Below are 25,050 nucleotides of genomic sequence, written 5' to 3' on the forward strand. Positions count from 1 at the left end.
TCCCCGATCTTCCTTTCGAAGCTCGATTTTTTTTTAAAGAATTTAACGAATTTCGTTGGAGGCGCCGTCGTTTAATTTTGTATCAAATTGAAAGATGCAGAAATGCACAGAATGCACGTGCTTTGCAAGGATATATGAAATTGGGCAAAGGGCAATATTTATCAGATAGAAGGAAGGAATGAAAGTAATTTGATAAAGATATACATTTCTACAGGTATTCACGTTACACCTGTAAGCAATCTCTAGTTGAACACAGTGAACAAACAATCTCATCATTTTTTCTCAAGAGAACGCGCTTTAAACTTTCTAATCCAATTTCCCCAATCTTCTCTCCGATGCTCGACTTTTCAAGCACGTCTCACGTTTTCATTAGATTTCTCCGGAGTGTGCGCACGTATAGCGACTCTTATTCAAAATCTATCAGGAATATCAAAACTGAGAGAAAAAAGAACGATAACACTGAACATGATGTACGAAATATCCAAAGTATAAAGCACAAATTAATGAACATTTTTGTAATTTTGTAAAGATATAATCTTGTATAGATATCTGCAGTTTGCTCAAACGCAAGCTTGAAAAAGCATTCTAACAAGGTCTGAAGCTAATTGAGTTCCCTCAAACAGTCTCTTCTCTTATCCAAAAACCACAAGAATTATAAGAACGCAAAGATGCAGAAATTAACAAAAGTAATTTTATAAAAAAAAAAGAAACATAAATCTCTATAGATATTTGCAGTCTGCTCAAGCGCAAGCTTGGAAAAGCATACTAACCAGATCTGAGCCTAATTGAGTCCACATTCCCTCAAACAGACTCTTCTCTTATCTAAAGACCACAAGAAGCATAAGGACACAAAGATGCAGAAATTAATGAAACTAATTTTGTAAAAATTAAAGAAACATAAATTTTCATAGATATCCGCAGTCTGCACAAACGCAAGCTCCACTTCTACAAGCTTGAAAAAGCATTCTAACCATGTCTGAACCTAATAGAACCCACGTTTACCTAAAGAGTCTCTTCTCTTATCCAAAAATCACAAGAAACCACAAGAAGCATAAGGACGCAAAGATGCAGAAATTAACAAAAGTAATTTTATAAAAATTAAAAAAACATAGATTTCTATAGATATCTGCAGTCTGCTCAAACGCAAGCTTGAAAAAGCATACTAACCAGATCTGAGCCTAATTGAGTCCACATTCCCTCAAACAGACTCTTCTCTTATCTAAAAACCACAAGAAGCATAGGGACACAAAGATGCAGAAATTAATGAAACTAATTTTGTAAAAATTAAAGAAACATAAATTTTCATAGATATCCGCAGTCTGCACAAACGCAAGCTCCACTTCTACAAGCTTGAAAAAGCATTCTAACCATGTCTGAACCTAATAGAACCCACGTTCACCTAAAGAGTCTCTTCTCTTATCCAAAAATCACAAGAAACCACAAGAAGCATAAGGGCGAAAAGATGCAGAAATTAATAAAAGTAATTTTATAAAAAAAAAAAAGAAACATAAATCTCTATAGATATCTGCAGTTTGCTCAAACTCAAGCTTGAAAAAGCATACTAACCAGGTCTGAACCTAATCGAACCCACGTTCACCCAAAGAGTCTCTTCTCTTATCCAAAAACCACAAGAAACTGCAAGAAGCGTAAGGACGCAAAGATGCAGAAATTAATGAAACTAATTTTGTAAAAATTAAAGAAACATAAATTTTCATAGATATCCGCAGTCTGCTCAAACGCAAGCTCCACTTCTACAAGCTTGAAAAACCATGCTAACCATGTCTGAACCCAATTATGACCAGGAATCATTTCTAAACGAATCTGCTGTGAAATCTCCTAAAACCAATTTGCCCCATGTTTCAGCCGAAGCTGAACTTACGAAGCACCCAGTACGTACATTTGGAAGCTCCTTGAGAAAAGCGCCGCGAGTCGGCGCACCTATGTTGTTTACGGTGGCCGTGTGGACGGACTGGTGAGTTTGTTGCACGCGCGTTAAAAATAAAACTGGCTGCTCGGTAATCGAAAATAAACGTAGGCTGTTGCGCGCGCGTTCGCGCTCGCGCGCACGCCAGTAGCTGCAGTCTTCTGGTGGGGCGGCTACGTGGAGCAGAGGTTCCACGCTGAATCAACCGTGGTCGAGAGACCGCGACCACGTGCCAGCGCGATAAAAGTGCGTACGATCGTACAGGATCGTGACCGTTCACAAACAATCGGGACGAGCGACCGTGCGCTGCCTCATTCTTGCTTTCCGATCGATCGAGATCGTCGCCGTTCGATCTCTCGCCGTCTCCGCACAGTGTCAGTGTATACTATATACTATACTATATTATACTATACTATACTATACTATACTATATTATAGAGTGAGTGTGTGATAGCAACTGGCGTCATGTCCTCTAACGATCTTCGTTCAGGTGAGTAAGCCGCGTTTGCAAACAAATTATTCTTGTAGCAAGTTGGTCAAGTTGGAGGGAAAATGTAGTCCGCAACTCTGTGGTTAATACAGATCACTATAGATAGGAAAATTGGTGAAAATTTGCAGCGGATAAAGTTTGCCAGAAATCAGAATGAAAGAAATGATTGCAGCTGACCGAGGATGAATTTAACGTGGTACTGTTAGTACATTTCGCGAGGATGAAGTTCGACGAGATAAAAAGAAACGGGAATCGCGTAGGTCGTTGGAGATAAATTGTTCTGGTAGAAATTTAGCGATGTAAATGGTAAATAGATTTACCGATGGAGCACAGGTCGAGTGAACGTTTTGTTGCTACGATTTATTCATTTCACGTGGACGAATTTTTAGACAGAAATGGAAAAGACAGGAGAATCGAGCGAATCGTTGTTAAATATATAATTCTTCCGGTAGAAGATTATTCGCGTGGAGTGAAAATAAGTTCAGCGAGAAAGCATAGTAGAGATCGATGTAGGAATTGTGTAGTAGATTTAGCGAAAATTCGTTGAGGATAGGTTTTCATGGTTTTGAGAGAGAAAGGAAAATAAAAGAAGAATTGACTGGACCTGTAGAGTAAAATGGGGCATGGTCGTGCGTACAATGGTACGCTTTGTTTGGTTTCGATGGCACCTCGTCACTCGGTTCGTAGTTATACGCGGTGGCACTGTAAATACCGAGTACAGGCGGACTGAAAACTTCGTGCAGAAGATATGGAAGTTTGCTCGTTTTTGAAAAAAATTTGCACCTGAGAATTGACGAATAGAACGTTGAATATTCGAATTGGCTAATCGAATCTTAGATTCGATGAATGTTTCTTTTTTTTTTTTGAAATTGCAACATAAATAATAATATAACGATATTTGGAATAAATCTGATGATCTTGTGGTAGAAGAAACTAGCATTTCAGTTAGCTGATTAGATTTTAGATTCGATGATTATCCGCAATTCGGTGGATAATTCTTTCAAATTAAATGCTGCAAGTATTTGGTATTCAATAGCTGATTGTTTGAATATTGATGCATAAAAGTCGTTGCGAATATTTCAATTCGCCGATTGAATTTTAGATTCGTTTCGAGTTTGAAATTCATTCGTTTATTCGGTTGATTTTTTAAATGTGTATAGATTTGAAATTCAATGGACGAAGCGACATCTTAAACGATGAAGTTTTATTCTACAGTAATTTTCAGACACCCTGTGCATGTTCTATTATCGTGAGAACCAGGCCAATTGCAAGTACAGTTTAATTTCCGAAATGCTCGTAGCTTGCGATACCAAGTGTCTCGAGATTCTTGGCTAATCAAAATACACGTTATATGCAAATCCATACACACATCCGTATACCGGGTGATTGTGAGAAAATTATCGTCGAAATAAACTTCTTTGAGAGGAAAAAGGGAAAAAGAAGGAATAAAAAAGAAACTTCTTCGATAGATAAATTACTTTCATTACTCTCTTACCGGACTAAACTAACATAAAAGATGATAAATAAATAAAAATATACAATAAAAATCATAACCTAAAAAATAAAATCACTCGCTTTGGAAACTAGCATTGGGCTATTTTTATTATGAATAAAGTGATCTATTTTGCAAGATCGTTTTTCGATAGATAAATTGTTTTCATTACTCTCTCACCAGACTAAACTAACATGAAAGGTGATAAATAAATAAAAATACATAATAGAAATCATAACCTAAAAAATAAAATCACTCGCTTTAGAAACCGGCACTAGGCTATTTTTATTATAAATAACGTGATCTATTTTGCAAGATCGTTTTTCGATAGATAAATTACTTTCATTACTCTCTTACCGGACTAAACTAACATAAAAGGTGATAAATAAATAAAAATATATAATAGAAATCATAACCTAAAAAATAAAATCACTCGCTGTGAAAACCAGCACTAGGCTATTTTTATTATAAATAATGCGATCTATTTTGCAAGATAATTAATTCTCACTCATCGTAATTTATTTTTTCCATCATTTTTGCGAAGCGTGAATTTTAGAGGAAACTTTAAAGTATTTAGTATTTGCTTATAATTCAAACTCGATAAAATGTGTTTTCCAGGAACATAAGATAAGAAACGAATGAGACACTCAAAAGGTATTATTAGCAATAGACCAAGGTGTTCTATGCAAATTCATATTTCTTAGAATGTAATTAAAAAGATTCAAGTGTATGTTAGAAGATTGTTCTTAACTGGCAAGTATCACCGAAATCACTATACTTTGTATATTCTATATATTCTGGGCAATTTTGCAATTTTCAATTTTCTACGAATGCATAAGAATCCGCGGTCTGATCGTTAGGTGACAACGAGGAAAGCAAAATTATAATCATTTGGCAAAAAGACGAAGGAAAAGTTATGAGCAAAGAGAAAGGAGCGCATAGCGGGAAATTAGTAGGAAATCGAGGCGACTTTCGATAATCGTAACTTGCAAACGAATGCGTATGGAATATCACTTTGCAGATAAAAAGTTAACTGATAAAAGTTGACTTTCTTCGAACGTTAAAAATCTCGTCTATTTCCTACAACCAGAGCAGCGACTGAAATAGAAAAATCTCGGAAAGGCCATTCTACTTGTGCGAAAACACGATAATAATTAACGACAATAATTAAAAGATTGGCAGCAATAAGAAGGCAGTTTCGATATTTCGACTTACTTTACTTTTACTTCTAAGCCAAACAACAGGAAGAAACGTGTAGATTGAAAAGTGGAAAACTTCGTTCTGACTGCAAGTTTGAGAAAGTCGTCAACGGGGAATTTCTATCGATTTTCATCTCGATACTTTTCATCTATCTTTTCAAATCTACCTTTTGTACCCTTAATAATATCGATAACTTCGATAAATTCATCCGCGTAATTTACAGACGCGCGTGTGAACAGAATTAACGCTGCGAGATTGCAAGAAATTATTGAAAATTAAATTTTAATACAAAAAGAAATCAGTTTCTAAATGTCTCTCCCATTATCGGTGTGTAATTTGTCGTATCGCATTTTACTACGAACGTGACCTTCCCCCCATGTTTCTTTCCTATTCCATAAATATATTCGCTTGGCGACTAAGTGATTGCGGCTTTTGTCATACCACCTAATGACAAAACCCGCAACTACTTAGTCGCCAAGCCCATATTAACAGGCTGCCGTACTCGTTTTTGTTCCTTCGTATCAACTTAAATACGCGTTCGATAATACATTTGATACACGTAACTGCTATCAACGCGCTGATGTAACGAGAAAACTGGGAAAAATAACGTTGGTAATCATCGCTTCGAATCATTTCTTTACTCGAACGGAACATTTCGAATTTCACCTACTTTTAGAGACAAAAATATTCATCTTTCTTCGCTGTCATTGTAACCCACATTTAAACTGCAGTTCACGTACTGTGAATTTTATTGGCTTGGCAACTAAGTGATCGCGGCTTTTGTCAATGCCACTTAATGATAAAACCCGCAATCACTTAGTTGCCAAGCCAATAGAAGCTTCTGATTTTACGAGCGAAAGTTGCAATTTGGAAAACGTGGAAACGCGGTTTCAGCTTCTTCGATTAACGTCCCGCTAATTCATCTCATCTTCTGTTTTACGATACGCGTCGCACAATGTTGCACAGCGGTCGTAATGCCTGTTTTATATTTGAAACGTGGTTGGTTTAAACGAATAGCTCGGCACGAAGACGCATAAGGAGATCCATTGAACATGTGAAACGTGGAAGAAGATTTGCTTGGGAATAATAAACGGTTGTTGCAATTGAGTCCCGCGACGCTAGTCGACCGATGCTTCTGTGCAACATTGTATACGTCATACAACATTGTATTCTATGGATTTCTGTTTGGCTCGCATCTGTTTGTCATTTGCTATTAGTCATATAGCAAATCATGTAACGTTTATACAATAATTTAGTAGGACTTTGAAGTTGTGCCACATCTTTGTCTCAACAATGGCAGATCACACGAAGAAACACGATAAATAGGAAGATATATGCCGATGATTATGAAATATGCAGACTGTAGATGGCCTGCATGAAGAATGTAGCAAAACATGAGCTTATCGCTTATGTTACGTTGCATCTATTTACATTAGAAGAATCTGCAACTAACTTTGCAAAGTAGTGGTAATTGAACTATTGGATTGAAGTGGCTGCTACGTCGTTAAACAGAATCCAGTTGGTACGTCGAACGCAAAACTGTAAACATCTCGAAAGGAAAACTATACGACTTAGGCCACTTTCATAATCACCGGCACATGTATTGTCTTATTGATCGTCTCCTTCTTTTATTAGTTTAGTGACTGACCGTGATCGTTGAGAGTTAATTTTTGCATGAAATATAGTTTTATATTTGCAAAGGAAGATAATAATAATTTAGCCTTAAGATTGTAATTACAGATAATATTTAGAAATACAATTTTCTTTTTGGATCGTCAAATATTTTTGGATAATAAGATATTTTTCAACAATGTAGTTAACTCGAACACTAAAATTTATATTTACACAAGATATATCTTTTATTTTATATTTGGGGAAGGAGGTAGTAATTTAGCTTCAATGATTGTAATTACATTTGAATATAATATTTAGAAATATAATTTTCTTTTTGGGTCGTATAAGTCCAAAGAGATGAAATATTAAGGTTAAATAAAATATTTCCCAACAATGTAGTTAACTCGAACACTAAAATTTATATTTACACAAAATTTTATTAAATTGTTGTTTTCATATCTGGGGAAGGAATGTTAATATTATTGTACAAAATCCGCAACCACTTAGTTGCCAAGCCAATAAATAAAATATTTTCTAACAATAAAATTAATTCGAGCAGCGCGTCGGGGACCGATTAAACTGATCGAGAAACGAAGCTAGCGGTTACGTAAAATATGGAAACCTGGTTGGATCAGTTCGCCTTTTCTTTCCACTTCGGATGACCTTGGAATACAAACAGCTACGAGAATACCATTTAAAATCGCTTCGGTCGATGAATTATAATATTTACATAAACAGAGTTTCACAGGAAACGGACATCCTTGCATTTTCATTTTATTTTGGTGATTATTTAAAATGTTATTTTTACATGGAAAAATACGATTACTTCGTCGCTTAGGTATAAGAATTGAACGATCGAACAGAGAAACGATGTCTGTTCGTTGGAATTTTTCTAACAGTATTGCGAACGAAACAAAACACGTGACGGTGTATTAAAATTGCAAATCAACATCAGGTATCTGCAATTATATCTTAGCAGATGATATGAGTTTATGTTATTTCTTTTTCTTTTCCTTTTTTTTTTTTTCTAACTATGTGATAAAGTCATGTTAAAGCTACGTAACGCTACGCAACAATTCCGTGCTGCTCGCGATCTATTCCGTTTCGATTTATTTTGGTAAATATTTTGGTATTAATAACAATGTTTAACAAGTTGGAATTTTACATAAATAATATTTTATATGCGTATAATAAATATTTCCGCGTTATATTTATGTGATTATTTATGTCCAACACACTATTTTTCCATTTAGGTGGCCTTATAATTATTATAATTTTGTTATATGATTATTAACGTCGAGTAGATAAATGGTTTCTCCATTTAGGTGTTAACATAATTGTAACATATGCAGCGTGAAATTTTTAATAATGATACATTTAATATGAAGAAGAAAATTGTGCAAGAGAAACATTTTTTAACGTAGACACCCTATGCCCATTCTCACTATGACAAATTTTTATGCACCAGCTTTTATTTAGAAAATTAAATCCCACCGTTGAACGAGCTATTAACATTGTTAATGAATCATTGGCTCGCTATTTGCTCGCATTTATTTTCATTAATTCCATCTTACCGTATGCGTCATTTATATCTCGGCTTGTTTCTCAGGATCCATGCAAGCAAACATAATCCAGCTTTCTATGGATATTTCCAAAGAAGCTTCAAATATGCATACAAATTTGCGCAAATAATAATAATCCGCTTGTCGTAAAACGAAACTAACGTCCGTGGATTTTGTTGTAGGAAAATTATTAAAAATTAGACGACGGATTTTCCAGAAGAGAAAAGAAAGGGAAGAGAATTAGGAACTTGGACTATTTGGAGGAAAAATGTTATTCTCCTGTATTTGATTGCAGTAAAATTGCAGAATAATTCATTTTCCGGGAACTCGAGGAGAAAGAGATAAACTTGCAAAAATACTGAGCAAGATTAGAAAAAATGCTTAATGTGCACAATCGAAAGTCGCGTGTATGTTTGCGAATGTAAACGTAGCTAAAACGCAAGCAAGCAGCGAAGATTCGATAACAGAATTGCATCGTGCGATCAAACTTTTTGATTGCGTAACGATATTACTGCACGGACTACCATTTCCTACCGATCGTTATACTTTCTTTTTACGAGCGACGAACCGTCGCGTTGCCCTAAAACCTGTTCCTCCGGTTATCGTACGCCAGGCTGGGTCATAGGTGTGTGTATATATATATTTAAATTAGCTTCGTTTTATATTCGTATCGAGATTACTTCGATTTTCAGTTGGGTCAAAGTCGTTGCTCGTTCCAATTCGTGTCTAGTTCATCAGACCTATCGTGACTAAAATTTCTTCGAAACCGATAGCAACGACGAATTCTGCACGAAGATAAGTAACGTAATTCGGAGAAGATTGGAATTGTTCGAGGAAAAATTCTTGGCCAATTTATACCAGTTCCGTGAGAAAGCATCCAAGTATTTTCATTGTTGTACGATAGAGACTTCTCTCGGTATAAGTTTCTTCTTATCTGCTTAATTATAAATTACAGTTTATTGATTAGATTTAAATCGTATAATGTTTCTTTACCATAGAACAGAATCTTTGCTTTAGGTCTTCTTGATTATACAGTCGAATCTTAATTTTGAATAAATGAATAAAATAATGTAATTTTTATTATCTCGATTATAAGTCGGAATTTGTTAGGCTCGAATTTGAATTTTAGATCCTGAGATTTAGGTATTTTTCTCAAATCCCAATCCAAACAACCTTATTGATTTTATATCTTCCAATTAAAATAAACAAAATATTTTCTATATCTTATACCAATAGAATATTTTGTTACAGTTTAAAAAATTAGGTTAGGAACAAGTGGAGCGATAGGATTAAGCTAGGTCTAATTTACAATCGCTTAGGTTAGGTTTAAGTTCGCGTCCATTACTCTGTGAAATTTGTCTACGAAGGGTTTAGGTTAGGTTCGTTTGACAAAACGTTTCTCGTTTTAGCTAAAAACGTGTCGAAGATTAGAGAGAAAAGGCCAAAAATGTTGGTCCTGATTCTGACAGACTGCCACTTGTTTTAAACAACTTATCGAATATTATGAAAACAGTTCTTATCGGTCATAGTAACACAGCTGCGGTTAGATATGATCGTTTAAAATAGCCTACGAGCCTACAAGGCTATGGATATCTATATGGGGACTGAAAAACAATATACAAACACGGATAACCCTAGACAAGTTCTTCGATCGACGATGAAAACGATACTAGCGCCATTGGCATCCATCTACCGAGACTTACGTAACCTTTTCTCTTTCGTAACGAAACTTTTTCTATTTGCATTACTGCGTATCTACTCGTTCCCCCGCCAATTATCAGTCAGGTTTTAGAGGGTTGAATCTTTGCTTATCATTTAGATACAACGTGCGACGATAAGGTCTAACCAAATTTGTCTTGAACCTGATAGTGGCAAATTCAAGGGATTCTTAACTCTCTTAATTAAGTCGTATCATATATAATACTATTTAGAAACCTCTATAGTTGCACGATCTTTAGAATTTCATGCAGCTATTGGATTTTATTAAATGAAATGTTATAGCGAGGTATAGAATTTGTGAAATTTTATGGGGGTTTTTGAGGACACGTCGCTGTATGTGAATAACACAATGCTTAAATACCAAATAAGAAAGTTATTTCGATGATTATCGGAATACGAGGAATATCACAAATCAGTCCAATTAAAAATTTCGACCTTTAGATTGGCTAAATCTTTTGAAGACAATAAATCGATCATTTAAAGCGAAGCTGCTGTTAAAATCATATGAACTTTAATCTGGTGGACTTAAAAGATAATTAAAAGATCTGATCGATTTACAATTCTAAAAGGAATTCTTCTCTCTTTCAGTTTTTCTGAACATGCATGAGGAAGTTACTAGATGGCTTAAATGTGACTAGAGCTTTTTTTCATTATCGCTAAATCAAACAAAAGCCCAACATTTTTATTTACATACGATCTCGTGAGCAACCAGTTAAATTTCATCTTATCTCGAAAGTTTTCCACGAAATGCCAGTGAAAATCGAATCGGACTACCTTTTATCGGCTCTCTGTCCGAGCAAATAGGGAAATTGCGTTATCAGCCAGGGTTATCCGACAGTTGTGCCCATCGCATCGTCCTTGTCTCGTTTGAATTTCGTAAACCCACATTTTTATTTTTTCATGCTGTACGAGATAAGTTTATGACAAATACATGTACCACTTGTATTAAATATCTCGCCATTTCTATATATATTTTTTCAGATTTGTTCTGTCTGATTACGGTGCTAACGAAATTTCAATATGTTTTACATAATACACGTGACAACATTGAAACTGTGGATTTTCACATATTTATGGAAAATTTAAAAACGCGAAGATACGCAAAATTCGCGTAAACTGGGAAAGTACATAAAATATCGAAAATACGGTATTTGTTATAATATTTTATAAATGAAATTTAATTATATTTAATAGATGAAACACAGCTTTGCGGTTTTATTTGTGTTAATAAAAATATGAATTTGCAGAAAAATCTGCGGTCTACGCATAACGAGTAAACGCATCGAGTAAAGCGTTCAAGCACTTTTGTTGGTCATTGTAATTTGTACAAGTGTATTTGCAATTATATCGCGATTTTTGAATTATTTTCGCTACGTTTGACTTAAGCTGTCGTTATATTCCAGTTAGTTTTTAACTTTGTTTGTACTGTCACTAAATGTTTATACGTCGATAAACCATTTAGCATCGATTTGAATGTAAATTAACGAGCCGTGCGTTTTCTGAAAACACTTGGTAAAACAATTAGAATATAGCGCGAGTGGTAATGGTAACCGTGAACGTATATATTTAGTAATAGAAATGATATAATTCATATTCAGTTATTCAAACCGGTCAAATACTTTTGGCGATATCGTCAAAGCAAACGCTTGCGCTAAATATCTTGTAATTTCTGTAATTCTCGCATTCTCAACTTCGTTTCAAACTCTATCAAGATAATTGTACAAGAAACTTTACAAATGCAATTATGATAGTCGACTCTCGTTACAATGTTAATGAAATTCTAAAATGCTTCACGTAACGCACATAATACGTTCGCAAGAAAGACGTAATATATTCTTTTCCTTAAGTCACTGTACGTATGTAAAGTGTTGAGGTGATCGAAAATCGATGAGAATCGGCCTAAAACGTGGCTGCAACGCGGAACAAAGGAGGTGGACTTAGGTTGGCCAGACTGGCCGAGCTGACACGAGCCATTAGTCAATTCGAACACGATCTGCGTTATATCTGACGCCGCTTATCCCCCTAATAGGCAGATTATACCGACTAATTGCCGCATAATGTCTCGATGCCGATTCCATAGAATTAGCCGATTGTCGGTTGGCTACACTGCCCGAGGACACTCTCTAAAAACGTTTGTTCAATGGTCGATCGACTGGAATGTTGCTCCATGATCTTTGTTTGCTTAACTGGAATTGGGTCGCCGGATTTCCTTTCTCTGCGCGGCTTCTTTTTTTTCTTTTCTTCTTTTCTTTTCTTTTTTTTTTTTTTTTTAGATTAGAATGGAAATGTATGGTAATCGCAGAGACGTTCCGACGACGAGTCTATAATTACTTTCCTCGCTATCTCGGTAGACTTTGTAGTTTGTTCTGATAACCATTGTTATTATTAAACAACAATTCTCGAGGCATTGGGAATGTTTGCCGCGTCACGAGACAATGCAGAGTTTATGAAATGGTTCTTCTACTTTCCAGTGTTTCTCCATCTTCTGTTTTTATTAAGAAGTTACGAAGCTCGCAGAGGTGGAAGTTTTAATTGGCAAATTGTGAGATCTGCGATGAGACGAGAATCTAAAAAAAAATTTCCAGCTGCACGGACACTCCTGCAATATCTGTAGTCGATCGAGAACATTCGAAGAGTCTACAACGAAACGAAAATTTCGAGGAACCCGTAGTCAATCGAAAATTCGGAAAAATATATAGCGAGGTGAAAGTTATGGAAGAATCTACGATAAATCACAGCATGGTATCATCTATGGCTGTTCTAACTGTGTTAGCCCACCTTGCTAACACTGTGCACCATATGGTGTCCTTCCTCTTGATCCTTGTCATCCTTAAGACGCTGCTTAAAACGTACACTTTAGTTTTCATATTCATCTCGACTTTCGAACCTCCGTGTATATCGTTCTCTTTTTATTTTCCTTGTTTTGCATATATTCGCGCGTGCGATTTATTTTTCCCCGCGTCGCATCTTTCTACCGAAGCATTTACCCCGTTAAAAAAAAATTAACAATATTAATAATAATAATAACAAGAACAATAATGAAAGAAGAATTCTGGGCCGATCCAGGCAGACAAAGATTCCGATATCGCGAATCTACAACAATAAATGATTATTTATCGAAAGAATTCGATAATCTGAACGATCTACGAGAGAAAAAGACACAAGTGGTTCTCGACAAAGTGTTCGAAGATAAGGCAGCACTCGAGTCGAGTCGAATCGACTTCAAAGTTCGTGTCTCTCCTTATCAATCGTGTCAACTTATGAAGAAAGATCGCATGGAAATTTTGTGAACTTTTGCACTGATAGAGATTGGTATTTTGGAAACTAGAGGAGGTTAGCTTAGGTTAGGTTAGGTAAGGAAGAATATTTATGGCGGAGAACGGGGGAAAATGTCGAAGTGGCGCTAGTGTCGCTAGTGAGAGAACTGAACAATGCGACTGGCATAAATTACACGCAATTACGATGTATCCAGCGAATCGCAATTACCTGTTCACTGGCGTAAAAGCGGCGAAACGCATCGTTGCACGATGCCTGTTTTAAAATCCAATTATCCCTTTCTAAAATATCTCATTCGTATCCGTTTGAAAAAGAAAGATACGCTGTATATGTTTTTCTATGCCTCTATCTAATAGATCGTAATGTTGGTCTTGTTACTAATTAATTTGCGATTACTAATCTTCACCGTACTTATCTGTAATAGTATTTAGAACATGAACTAAAATTCTAGATTATGTGAATATAAATATACACAGGATGAAGAATATCGGTTATCAATTTACGAATATCTATAGTTCTGTCGTGATACAGAACGATGATGATAAAAAGATTAATAGAGAAATATTGTTTAACAATTTCGCAGATTGTGGAATTATGTTTAAAGAATATTGAAACACGGTGAATGGTGAAACGAATGAATTTTGAAATTCAACTTGTATTCTCTATTTTTCTTACGTACGTCTATCATTTACGATAAAAACGTTTCGGAAAAGATATTTTTAGAAAAGCGTACAATGTATGCGCTAACGTAATTCGATTACGATGAAAAAATTCCAGCGTCTAAAAATTCTTCAAAATTATCGCGTTTATGTAACTGAAAACTAACTACAATGATTACGAAATGGCTACAATTATTTTAATTACTCTGGTTCGTAAATCAGAATCAGCTACTATAATGAACGTTCGAACGTTTATCTTACACCCGCCACATAAACAAAGCGCAATTACCCAAATTATAGCTGGATTATTATAAGAGAATTAATCGGACACGTGAATTCGCTTCACAATGTCCATAAAGATTTCGTAAATTCGCGTGGGAAGATATGCTGACGTTAAGTAGCGGAAACTCGGCCGAAGCGAGTCGACTAGCGCAAATGATCATTAAATTTGCAAAGTATGAAAAATTAGGGTAGAGTCACACGCAGCAGCAAAGCTTCGAAAATTCGATCGAAGCGAGCCCCAATTCACGCGAAACCTGATGAAAGAGATTAAATTTTCGAAATTTACGAATCAACGTAAAAATGGAAAGAGTGGCGAATTTTTGGAAATCGGTCCGAGACGAGGCGATCGACGTAACGATGTTAAATTTTCGAGACTTGAAAATTGGCATAGAAACGAACACGAAACCGAGTTTCGGAAATTCGAACCGACTATGCAGCGGGAAAGAATTAAATTTTCAAAGTTTAGAAATTGACGCGAAATTTGGGAAATTCATGAAAATTCACCAGGTGAACTTAAAGTTCGGTCGATAACGTGGATATTGTTTCCCTTTGGCGCTGCCAGGAATTTTCGGTAATTGCAGATAACGAGATCGTGGAACCACGTGTATGGGCATTATTTTGTATGGATCCAATTTCCACGGGTACAGATATTTTCATCGGGACGGGTCGATAGCGATGCCGAAGAGCCACATCAATCACCGTGCACTCTTCCGATGAACGTGCACTCTGATTACTTTGCCGGCATTCACGGACTAGAAGAGCGGGTTCGCGGACCAGCGGGCGAAAATACAAGTAACCGCGTGTTTTGGTGAAAAAAACGCGCCCTTTTTCTTTTTTTCAAAGTCCATTCGACGCTGTAATATCATCTAGAAACGTACACGTGAAGAGATTTGTGATTAACTGTGAGGTTATGTTCGCGTGTACTTAATAATTTTTTGATTTGAAACGCCCTGTATAGAAGTATCGAGAATTAGCAGTAAGTTGGTAATAGTTATAATTTGAAATGGAAAGAAATGAAAAGAAAGCGTTGGATTGATCGAGCTTGGAAGATGTAGATTTAGGTACTTTGAAACGCTCTGTAGTGGTTTAACGATTATTTTTGGCATTTTCTTTCGTCGCTTTCCTCAAACTTCGAGAATCCTGGTTAACGTTTCTTTTCGCGAGTTTGTGAGTTTCGGAACAACTTGTATATCGTAGAAAATATTACGTGAAAGGAATTGGTAGCATAAATTTTGAAATATTCTGTAGTCGAGTGATAATAATCCCTGATATCAGTGGCAGCCGATGAAGATGTTATGTAGGGGTTCTGCGTACACAAAAGATAAATAAGTAGCATAGCAAACGCATAAAGAGTTTATTAATAAATTCGGTATTTCAAAACAAATCATTTTCGTCCAAAAACAAACTCTATCCTTCCTCTATTCTATGCCCCGAAAAAATCTCTCAATAATTTTTTCATTAAAGTCCGAAATTTCTGAAATTATACCTTTTTCAATCGAAATCACACACACTGCTGTTGATCGTTCATGACATTTTTTAAATAACGTAGACTCCTTTTAACATAGAAACAACCATTAACGCTGGAATAACAATATGTAACCTTAAGTATGTTATACTGTATTTACATAATATACGATATTTATTAGTATTATTTTGCACTTTCTAACCTCAAAATGTTTGAGTCTTTCATTTTTTCTTCGGGCCGCCATTGTTCAATATCATATTTCCTAACCTTTAAAACGAATTCTCCCATAAAGAAATTAATTAATGATAACTACTGTAGAAAACTTCCTTGTCTAAATTTATTTGCAATTTGTACAATTAAACACCAGAAATCCTCGCTTGTCAAATTCCTAACCTCCAAGATAAAATCTTCCACGGCAGAGGTTGATACTACTGCAGAAAACTCATTTATTCGAATCTAATTAGCTCTAATTAAAGCAGAAACTGTGAAGAGCCCTGTATTAACGTAACGGAAGTGTTTGATATTGCGGTTTCAATTGCGTTACGAAACTCGCACAACTAAAGGAACAACTTCGGTAGACGGTGCTGAGTGATCTTTTACGCGACTCGATCTTCCCGGGTCTGACGTTATCTCTGTAAACGCGAGTGTACGACCTGCTTGCGTGTGGCAAGGTGACGTCCTGATTTACGATCGATCCTCGTTCCGATCTATCGCTGCACGAGTGTAATTCCTAAGTGACGTGCAAACTGTGCTCCGTCATTGAAATTCTACACTCTCTCGACGTGCACCAGCCGGTAAAAACAAATTTACGATCAATTCTAAGAAATTTCAAGGGAAATCGTATCTGGCCATCATCTTGATCCCAATACGTATCATAAATGATACAAACAGTGACATACTACGTCGTTGCTTTATTTTCTTTGCAAAGGTAAACATTTCTATCGGCGATATCGGTTTACGGAATATTATTCGTAAAAAATTCGTCGAGAAGGTTCGTATTACTCGTTAGACTGTCGATACAAACGTGGACAGACGAAAAGTTTTAGCGGAAGTAGGCAGCAACAGTGGCGTCAATTGAGTACAGGATAAAATACAAAGGAGTTTCAAAAACAAAGTCCCATTCGCCAGAAGGTTAGCGCACACAGATAAGATATTCAGCGGTCGTTTCATCGTTTTATTAGAAACGATAAAGAATACAGAAAATATGAAAAATAATAATTTTCCATGCGGAATAAAATTCAAAAGGCGTTTAAAAATACAAGTCTCGCCGATAAAAGATTAATATCCGTATATTTGATTGAAAAAACGTTTCGTAGTTTTACTAAAAATAGTTAAATCGATGGTACCCTTTCTTTTCTATCTTCTATGTATATATACGAAGATAATGCATAAAATCCACCTACAGAGCGTTTCAAAAAAAAAAAAGAATAAAAAAATAAAAAAAAAGAGGGAAAAGGGAAATATCCACGTAAATGTACACAAGGACGTTTTACCATAGATATTGAACTCTTCCGAAAATACCGATCAAACAGGTGCAATATTTGCGTTTGAATGGCATCGCGCGGTGTAAGTGTATTTACACTGGGCTATCGCTCGGCTGAGCCGCCAGTTTCGCGCTGCGTCGTGTATAGTGGCTAATCAGCTGTCAACATCATTGTACCAACGTATACGTCGTATTTCGTTGGACGAGACCGACGTAGATAACTATCGTTCAGACTACTTATTTCATCGGTGCAAGTGGTTCTGTGTACGCGTACTGTGTAATATCGACGCAATGGTCTGCAAGTGCAGTAAGATTATCACTCGTATATACATACATCGATGATAAAAAAGAAACAAGTTCTTCATTCATATGTGAAAATCTTCATCCAGGCCATTTCTCATTTCTTCGTTTACTTCATCTCGTTTATATCTTTATATATTTGTATATATCGTGCGTAAGTACGTAAACAAGGGAAAGGACGCGTATCGTACGTTAGTGACGATTCTTTCGTAATATACGACGAAACATTCAAGATCGTAAAAATATTACCTGGCAACAAATGTTTCAGATAAAACTCGAAGAACATCGAAAGAGAGAATTTTTGAGAGAAATTAGAAGATCAAGGAATTCAGAATTAGAGAATCTTAAAGGTTGAAAAATTAGCGAATAAAAGGAAGAGGTGAAGCGCGACGAATACAACGACGTCGTCCGATAGCTAGTCCCTTTTTTCTGCGAAATATCTGTGCTTTGGTGAAAGTGTTTCGTTTTGAGAATACCATGAAAAGCCGAGGAATTTATAATTCACTAGATTTTGGACCTTCGAACATCTTGCACCGGTTAGACGGAAGAAAAATAGGTTTATTAATATTTCACCTTTATCACCGCCTATCTCGCTCGTTGAGAGAGCGACCACCACGGCGCGAACGTCTCTGTCCTTGTCGACACCTGTCGAGACTCGGGTCTCGAGAACACCATTACGAACGCTCGTTTGGCGTGTTTTCTATACATGATAAATGTCGCCGACGTCGTGGAAAATGTCTGTCACGAGTCTGACGAGTGGAACGAGAAGAAACATTTTCATACAATGAAAAGTTACCGAGGCTGACGTATATCTCGATTACGAGTTCTACTCAAATTTATTTAAAAATTGTAATCAATCGGATCCTTGAATTTCGATTTGAAAACTGCTTTCCTAGAGTTTTTGGGGGCGAGGGTATTTTGCGGGATATTTTATAATAAAATTTATTGAAAAGACGTAGGTCCATGTATGGACAAGAAAATGAAACCACCTGTAGCTATTAAGGTAACAAGTTTCGCGTCAAAGTAAGAATATTTGCTCGAGGTCACAGCATCTTCATTAACATTCTGGTTAAATAAGAGGATGGAAAGAACTAAGTCCATGCCGTGGATAATAAAATGAAACTACCTGTAGCTATTAAGCTAATAAGTTCCGCGTCAAAGTAAAAATATTTCCTCGAGGTTACAGTATCTTCATTAACATTCTGGTTAAACAAGAGAATGGAAAGAACTAGCTTCATGCCGTGGGTAATATAATGAAACTACCTGTAGCTATTAAGCTAAAAAGTTTCGCGTCAAAGTAAAAAATATTTCCTTCAGTATTTTCATTAACATTCTAGTTAAATAAAAGAATGGAAAGAACCATTGACGATTGAGATTATCTAAGAAGTTACAGATCGTCTACAGTGTGTTTCATGTTGCAGGTTTTAAGAAGCTGATGCATGGCGAAGGCGCCATGAAGAAAACCGTGTTGACAGTTTTGGCGGAGACGATCGGTACCTCTATATTGCTGTTCGTTGGCTGCATGGGATGCGTTGGAGGCCTGGGCTCTGAACCCACTCCACTTCAAATTTCTTTAACCTTTGGCCTTGCTGTGATGATTGTGATTCAAGTTGGTATCCATCAATTTCGGCAATTCGATTATCCTCTCGTTGATTTTGTTATATCTGATGATCCAAATTATACACTATACTTTGATTCTTATATATTTATATGTCTATCACGCTGTGCAGTTGCACTATGTATTTTAAAACCAAACAGTCTATTCATAACGTCTGTTAGCTCTTGTCTCTTGGATCAAAGTTAGAATTTCTATTATCATAAAGAAATAAATTTCTAGACAAGACTCAAATCTGAATTAATCGTAGTAGAAATACAAATAAGTTCTATTGCATTTGTAAATAATTTTGCCATGTTCCTAAATGTCTATATGAATCGACTATTCGTGGCTATTGAATAATTCGAAGTTAAGATTCGTTTGGTCCTTTCAGTCTATTGGCCACATCAGCGATGCTCACATTAACCCTGCCATCACGGTGGGATCGGTAGTGCTCGGGAAGAAGACTATTCCCGAAGGATTGGTGTACCTGCTGTCCCAGATAGTCGGCGGAATCCTGGGGTTCGGCATGCTGAAGGTTCGTACTTTCGTAATTCATTCACAACTTTGGTCATCCTCTATTTATATTGATCGTGCACCGAAACGGATAAACTGTGCTGTTGAATTCTTTAAGGCCACGCTTTTAACAGGACAACTTGAAAAATTCGTCATCTAACAAGCTATTGGTACTTTTCTGTAATTAAATTCTATGGGTACACGTACTTTCTAAGATATTTTGGGCAGATCAAGTTCGTGTTACGTTGTAAAATGAAACGACCTGTACCTGTTTCGAGGCACGATATTTTCTCATCGTAGCAGGCAATTCTGCAAGAGCAAATTTGGAGAATATGTGGATTTTTTACTCATTGCATCGTGCAAGCCGATAAACCAGGTTTTGTTTAAACACATTGTTCAAACAAATCACTTGGCACATCAATCTTAAGCTTCAAGATTGCTCACAAGATAAATATCGCCTAATAATAACATAATAATACATCGAATATTATTACCATGTATGAATCAGGCTATAAATCTTTGAAAAATACGTGAAACGTACAAGAGAGTGGTTTTAACGTGATTTCGAAAAGAGGCCAGTATATAATCGCAACCTCGACATGTATCCGTTTATCGAGTTCAAGACCTTCTATTACATTCATTTATGGAACGATAACTAGTCATGATATCACGCTATCTGTATAGACCGTGGTCAAGCTCTATTTGAAAACGAATACCTGTGATAACAACGTTGGCAAACATTTTTTTCTTATTATTTTTCTTATTAGGTTGTGTCTTCATTCGGTTTGTTAAATGATGAAGTAAATTGGGATATCAGGTAGATTTATAGAATTATGCATCAATTTTAACCATTGCATTAATCTTTGATTAATTCTAGACTTGAACAGTTTATGATACCAATATCAATCATAACCATTTCATTGATCTTAAGCTATCCAAATTGGGATTGAATCATCCACCATGTCCATTCTAACCAACTCCAATAGGTACTATATCAACTCAAATCAATTCCAACCAATGCATCAACCTTTGATTAATCCTTCCACACATTGCCAAAGTACTAGACTTGAATAGTTTATGATACCAATATCAAACAATCGTAACTATTTGAGTAATCTTCAACAATCCAGACTGGAATTGAATCATCCACAATATCAATTGAGTATGTCAACTCAAGTCAATTGCAACCAATGCATCAACCTTCAATTAATTTTCACATATTGCCCAAGCACTAGAACCGAATAGTTCACCACATCAATATCAAACAATCATAACTATTTGAGTAACCTTCAACAATCCAGACTGGAATTGAATCATCCACAATATCAATTGAGTATGTCAACTCAAGTGAATTCCAACCAGTGCATCAACCTTCAATTAATCCTTCCTCACATTACCAAAGCTCTAGAATTGAATAATTCATCACACCAATATCAAACAATCATAACTATCTGAGTAATCCTCAACAATCCAGACTGGAATTGAATCATCCACAATATCAATTGAGTATGTCAACTCAAGTGAATTCCAACCAGTGCATCAACCTTCAATTAATCCTTCTTCACATTACTAAAGCACTAGAATTGAATAATTCATCACACCAATATCAAACAATCATAACTATCTGAGTAATCCTCAACAATCCAAACTGGAATTGAATCATCCACAATATCAATTCTAGCAAATCCAGTATGTAGTATATCAACTCAAGTCAATTCCAACTAGTGCATCAACCTTCAATTAATTTTCACACATTGCCAAAGCACTAGAACCGAATAGTTCATCACGCCAATATCAATCAACCCTGACCAACTGCAACTATTCATTATTCTTCAAGTAAGCTTGCCAAACATTATCAAAACTATACAGATAGATAATATATAAACATATAGATATAGCAATCTCAACTAATCCTAACCATATCATATCCCTTATTACCAATCCATTCTTTCTGATCTTAACCAATCCTGCGTTGATCTACCATTTCCATGAAAACCTCGATGTAGCAAGCAAATATCGATCCAAAACCGGAACTGGCGTTGCAGGTGGTGACTCCAACAGGTAACCTGACGAGCAAGACCCTCAGCGAGGCGGACATGTTTTGCGTGACCGATCTACACTCGGAGCTATCTGCGATCCAGGGCCTGTTGCTCGAGGGCATTTCCACCGCTATACTGATGCTGGTCGCGTGCGCCGTCTGGGACAGTAGAAACGTGAAAAACACCGACTCGGTGCCAATCAGATTCGGCCTGACGGTCGCTGCTCTTGCGCTCGCGTTCGGACCTTACACAGGCTGCAGCATGAACCCGGCCAGGTCATTGGCACCAGCGCTCTGGAACAATCAGTGGTCACATCACTGGATCTACTGGTTCGGCCCCATTGGTGGCGCCCTTTTATCGTCCTTCATGTACAAAACTATCTTCGGCGTGAACAACAATACGCAGGATGAGTGCGCTGCTGAAGCTGTCGCGTTGAACAGCGTCAACATTCAGAAGACGGAGGTACGCTCGTTACCTTTGTGTTGCATAAGTATTTTTTAACTTTTTCAGCTATTCAGGGTCCGTTTCTTTTTCTTCCTTTTTTAACTCTTTGTAGGCTGGTATATAATCTGTCGTACGCTATTTTTGTATCTTTACCATTTTTGAATTTTCCTTTCAGCCCTAATTTAAGCCGGTCAGAGTCCATTTTAGATGGAAGATTCTCTTTTCGATTCCTCGTAGACTTGGTACATTAGTATCAGCTTATGGTGCGCCATTCATTTTTCAATATTTCCAGCTGACCATCGTCTACTTTTCTGAATATTCTACTTTTAGCTATTTACAGGCTTCGTATCAAAGTCTACTTTGTTAAGAATTCTCTTTCTCACTCTGTGTACACTTGGTACACAGTGCGGTAGTATCTGTCGCTCAATTTTATCAGTATTCGTGTCACTGAAAACATTTAACTCTTCGTAGACTTGGTAAGCTCGTTCACTTTCGGCTCTGGCATCTATCTTCTAATATTTCCAGCTGGTCGTAGTTCGTTACAATGAACATTTTCTCTTTAATTCCTCCTACGCGTTACATTCGCATTATGTACGTATCTTTCGTCCCTTTTATACAACACATACAATTTTATATTTTATAAATGAAAAGAACCGATCCTATATCTTCGACTTTTACAATAATTTTTACAACATGTACAATCAATGCACAATCATTTCCTTCTCGCTTGTACTATGAATAACGGGACACCTTGTATAATACAGGAAAGTTCCCAATGCAAAGTGTTGAAATACCTTCATGAACTGTTGCAAGTAGCCCCGCAGTCTGGTGACGACAGACGTCAGTCTCTGGATTCCTCCTCCGAAAGCCATTAGGCTCCAACTAGGACAGTTTGCAGGAAAGTGACTTAAACCTGATTCAGAATATTCTTGCAACAGCGTGGCGCACAGGATAAGAAGTTAAACGATACGTCGTCCGAAGAACGGCTTTGCCCAGATCCACGGTTAGGGTTCCCATCGACGGTAAACCGAGAACGTTAAATCTCACCGCGTCGTAAAACCAGTTTCACCAAACTTCCTCGCCAACGACGATTTATCGCCGATCTTTACGGCCAACCCTTACAAGATAATCCGCATCGCGAAAAATCTCGATGCACGGCATGCATCGCGTTTACATGACGTACATAGTCAGCTAAACTTACGAGCTTCTCCTCGAAATTTCTTTCATTCGTCGCGATGCTTCCCTTTCAGAATTTTTTTTTTTTTTTTTTTTTGATTGAATTACTGACTAGTCGTCTGACTGAGGTAGTAGGACGATGTGAAAAGAGAACTGATAAAATCAAGTATCAACGTTGGACTCGTCACTTTGATTTATTACGAAAATTCTTCGAGCTTCCTGAGAACTTTGGTATCAGAAAATCCAACGCGCGTCCTAGTGAAGAGCTTGAAGATATTCTTGGTAATAGGAACTCTGGACGATTGGGAAGATTAAAAAATAAGCGAAAAGGCTAAGCATCTGCAAGGCAAGGGATTCAGAGATTCACGTAATTCTGAGCACCCTAACTTTAGTAAAGAGAAACACATTTCTGTCCTCTGATACGAGATGATCCCAGAAATCGTTTGATGTAACAGGTCTACAGAGGCCTGGTTCAGGTTTTAATTGACACAAAAAATAGTTTGATCCTCTGTGTTGAATTTAGATTGAAATTGCAAGTAGGCAGGAAATTTTCTAAAATACTGCAAGGAAATCCTAAGGATCTTAATCAGTGTCTAAAAATAGGAAGGGTATGTTCTCTGAAGCGTTATTTAAAGTGCTATCACAGGTTAACATTATCTTCGGTCAACTTCACAAGTTGACATATGTACATAAACCTAACTTAATCTCTTGCTCAAATATCACTTGAAATAAAAGTTTATCCATCTCGATACAATCCTTCCGTCAGTAGCATCAACGAGCTATCGCGAACAATCAAAGAATTATCAAATCTTATCAAGGGATTAAGAAAATCAACTAAAGAATTAAAGTAACCGAAGCTGTGTAGTAATTTGCTTCGCCTATTAAAGATAGTGACGAGTACTCCACTTTGGAGTATTTTACATATCTTACGTATATCGTGTACATTCTGCTGACTTTTGTACGTTTTAATTTATGATAAATCTAAAGGCACAAACGTACACGAGGTGATGTAAACAAAGCAAAGATACATAAATAAAAATTGTACGTAAAAAAAAAAAATAAAATACGGTACTATAGTTATTATATGTAGCAAATAAAACAACTGGCACAATCCATTTTTCGAACGATATGCAGAGCGATATAAATTTCTATAAAACTCCGCGTTCTATCGGGCAATGATCTATCAAGATTGATCGATTCGTTTTCTCTTTCTAGCCGTGATACGAAACTGAAGAGGGCCAATCGGAAACGTCGAGGGTACGGATCGATCGGCACCATCTTCAAGAAACCACGAGAGATTAAGCGTTCAATGGAGGATTCGAATGGATCGAACGGATCTACCGGATCGTACATCGCGCCACCTAGGATCTTTTGTACCTCCGTTTTTCTCGATCGTATAAAATTCGAACGATCCAGAAAATCGCAAGACTGCTCATCAGAGAGACCATCCGTTGCCTGCGAAGTATTGTTCACACGCGGCAACGTTATCTTGTTAGGGAAACGATATACAGCGTATAGGTTATGTGCATCCCGGGAACGACGGTATTCCGCCATTTTACGATTCGATGATCCACCGTGCACAACATGGTGGCTGTTAGATCGGAACCGATGCCGGGAACACACATCTCGTTGTTGTTGTCTTTTTTATTTTTTTTCTTTCGAATACTCCGTTAGTATATGTTTGCGCAGCATAACTGTGTTGCTTGCTGCTTCATAGGCGATTTCAATTCGCTAATTGTCGTTGTATATAATTGTTATATTTTTTATAAATGTATTTACTCGTGACGATGGAAAAATATAATAGGATAAAAGTGA

The 25,050-nt window shown here is 36.6% G+C and overlaps 1 protein-coding gene across 6 annotated transcripts; it reads left to right on the forward strand.

The window, feature by feature from the left end:
* Window positions 1–2,128: 2,128 nt before the first annotated feature.
* On the forward strand, window positions 2,129–25,050 carry LOC122576378 (aquaporin-like). 6 transcript variants are annotated; one of them, XM_043746581.1, is made up of 5 exons: window positions 2,129–2,414; window positions 18,888–19,075; window positions 19,455–19,598; window positions 21,622–22,077; window positions 24,451–25,050. In XM_043746581.1, exons 1-5 carry the CDS (start codon window positions 2,390–2,392, stop codon window positions 24,454–24,456), a joined length of 819 nt encoding a protein of 272 aa, XP_043602516.1. In that variant the 5' UTR covers window positions 2,129–2,389; the 3' UTR covers window positions 24,457–25,050. The 6 variants fall into 6 exon arrangements, with proteins under 6 accessions (XP_043602516.1, XP_043602518.1, XP_043602514.1 ...); XM_043746583.1 differs by lacking the exon at window positions 2,129–2,414 and adding an exon at window positions 6,511–6,628; XM_043746579.1 differs by lacking the exon at window positions 2,129–2,414 and adding an exon at window positions 7,364–7,502.

This window comes from Bombus pyrosoma, linkage group LG16, assembly GCF_014825855.1.
Source record: "Bombus pyrosoma isolate SC7728 linkage group LG16, ASM1482585v1, whole genome shotgun sequence".
Classification (NCBI taxonomy): Eukaryota; Metazoa; Arthropoda; class Insecta; order Hymenoptera; family Apidae; genus Bombus; species Bombus pyrosoma.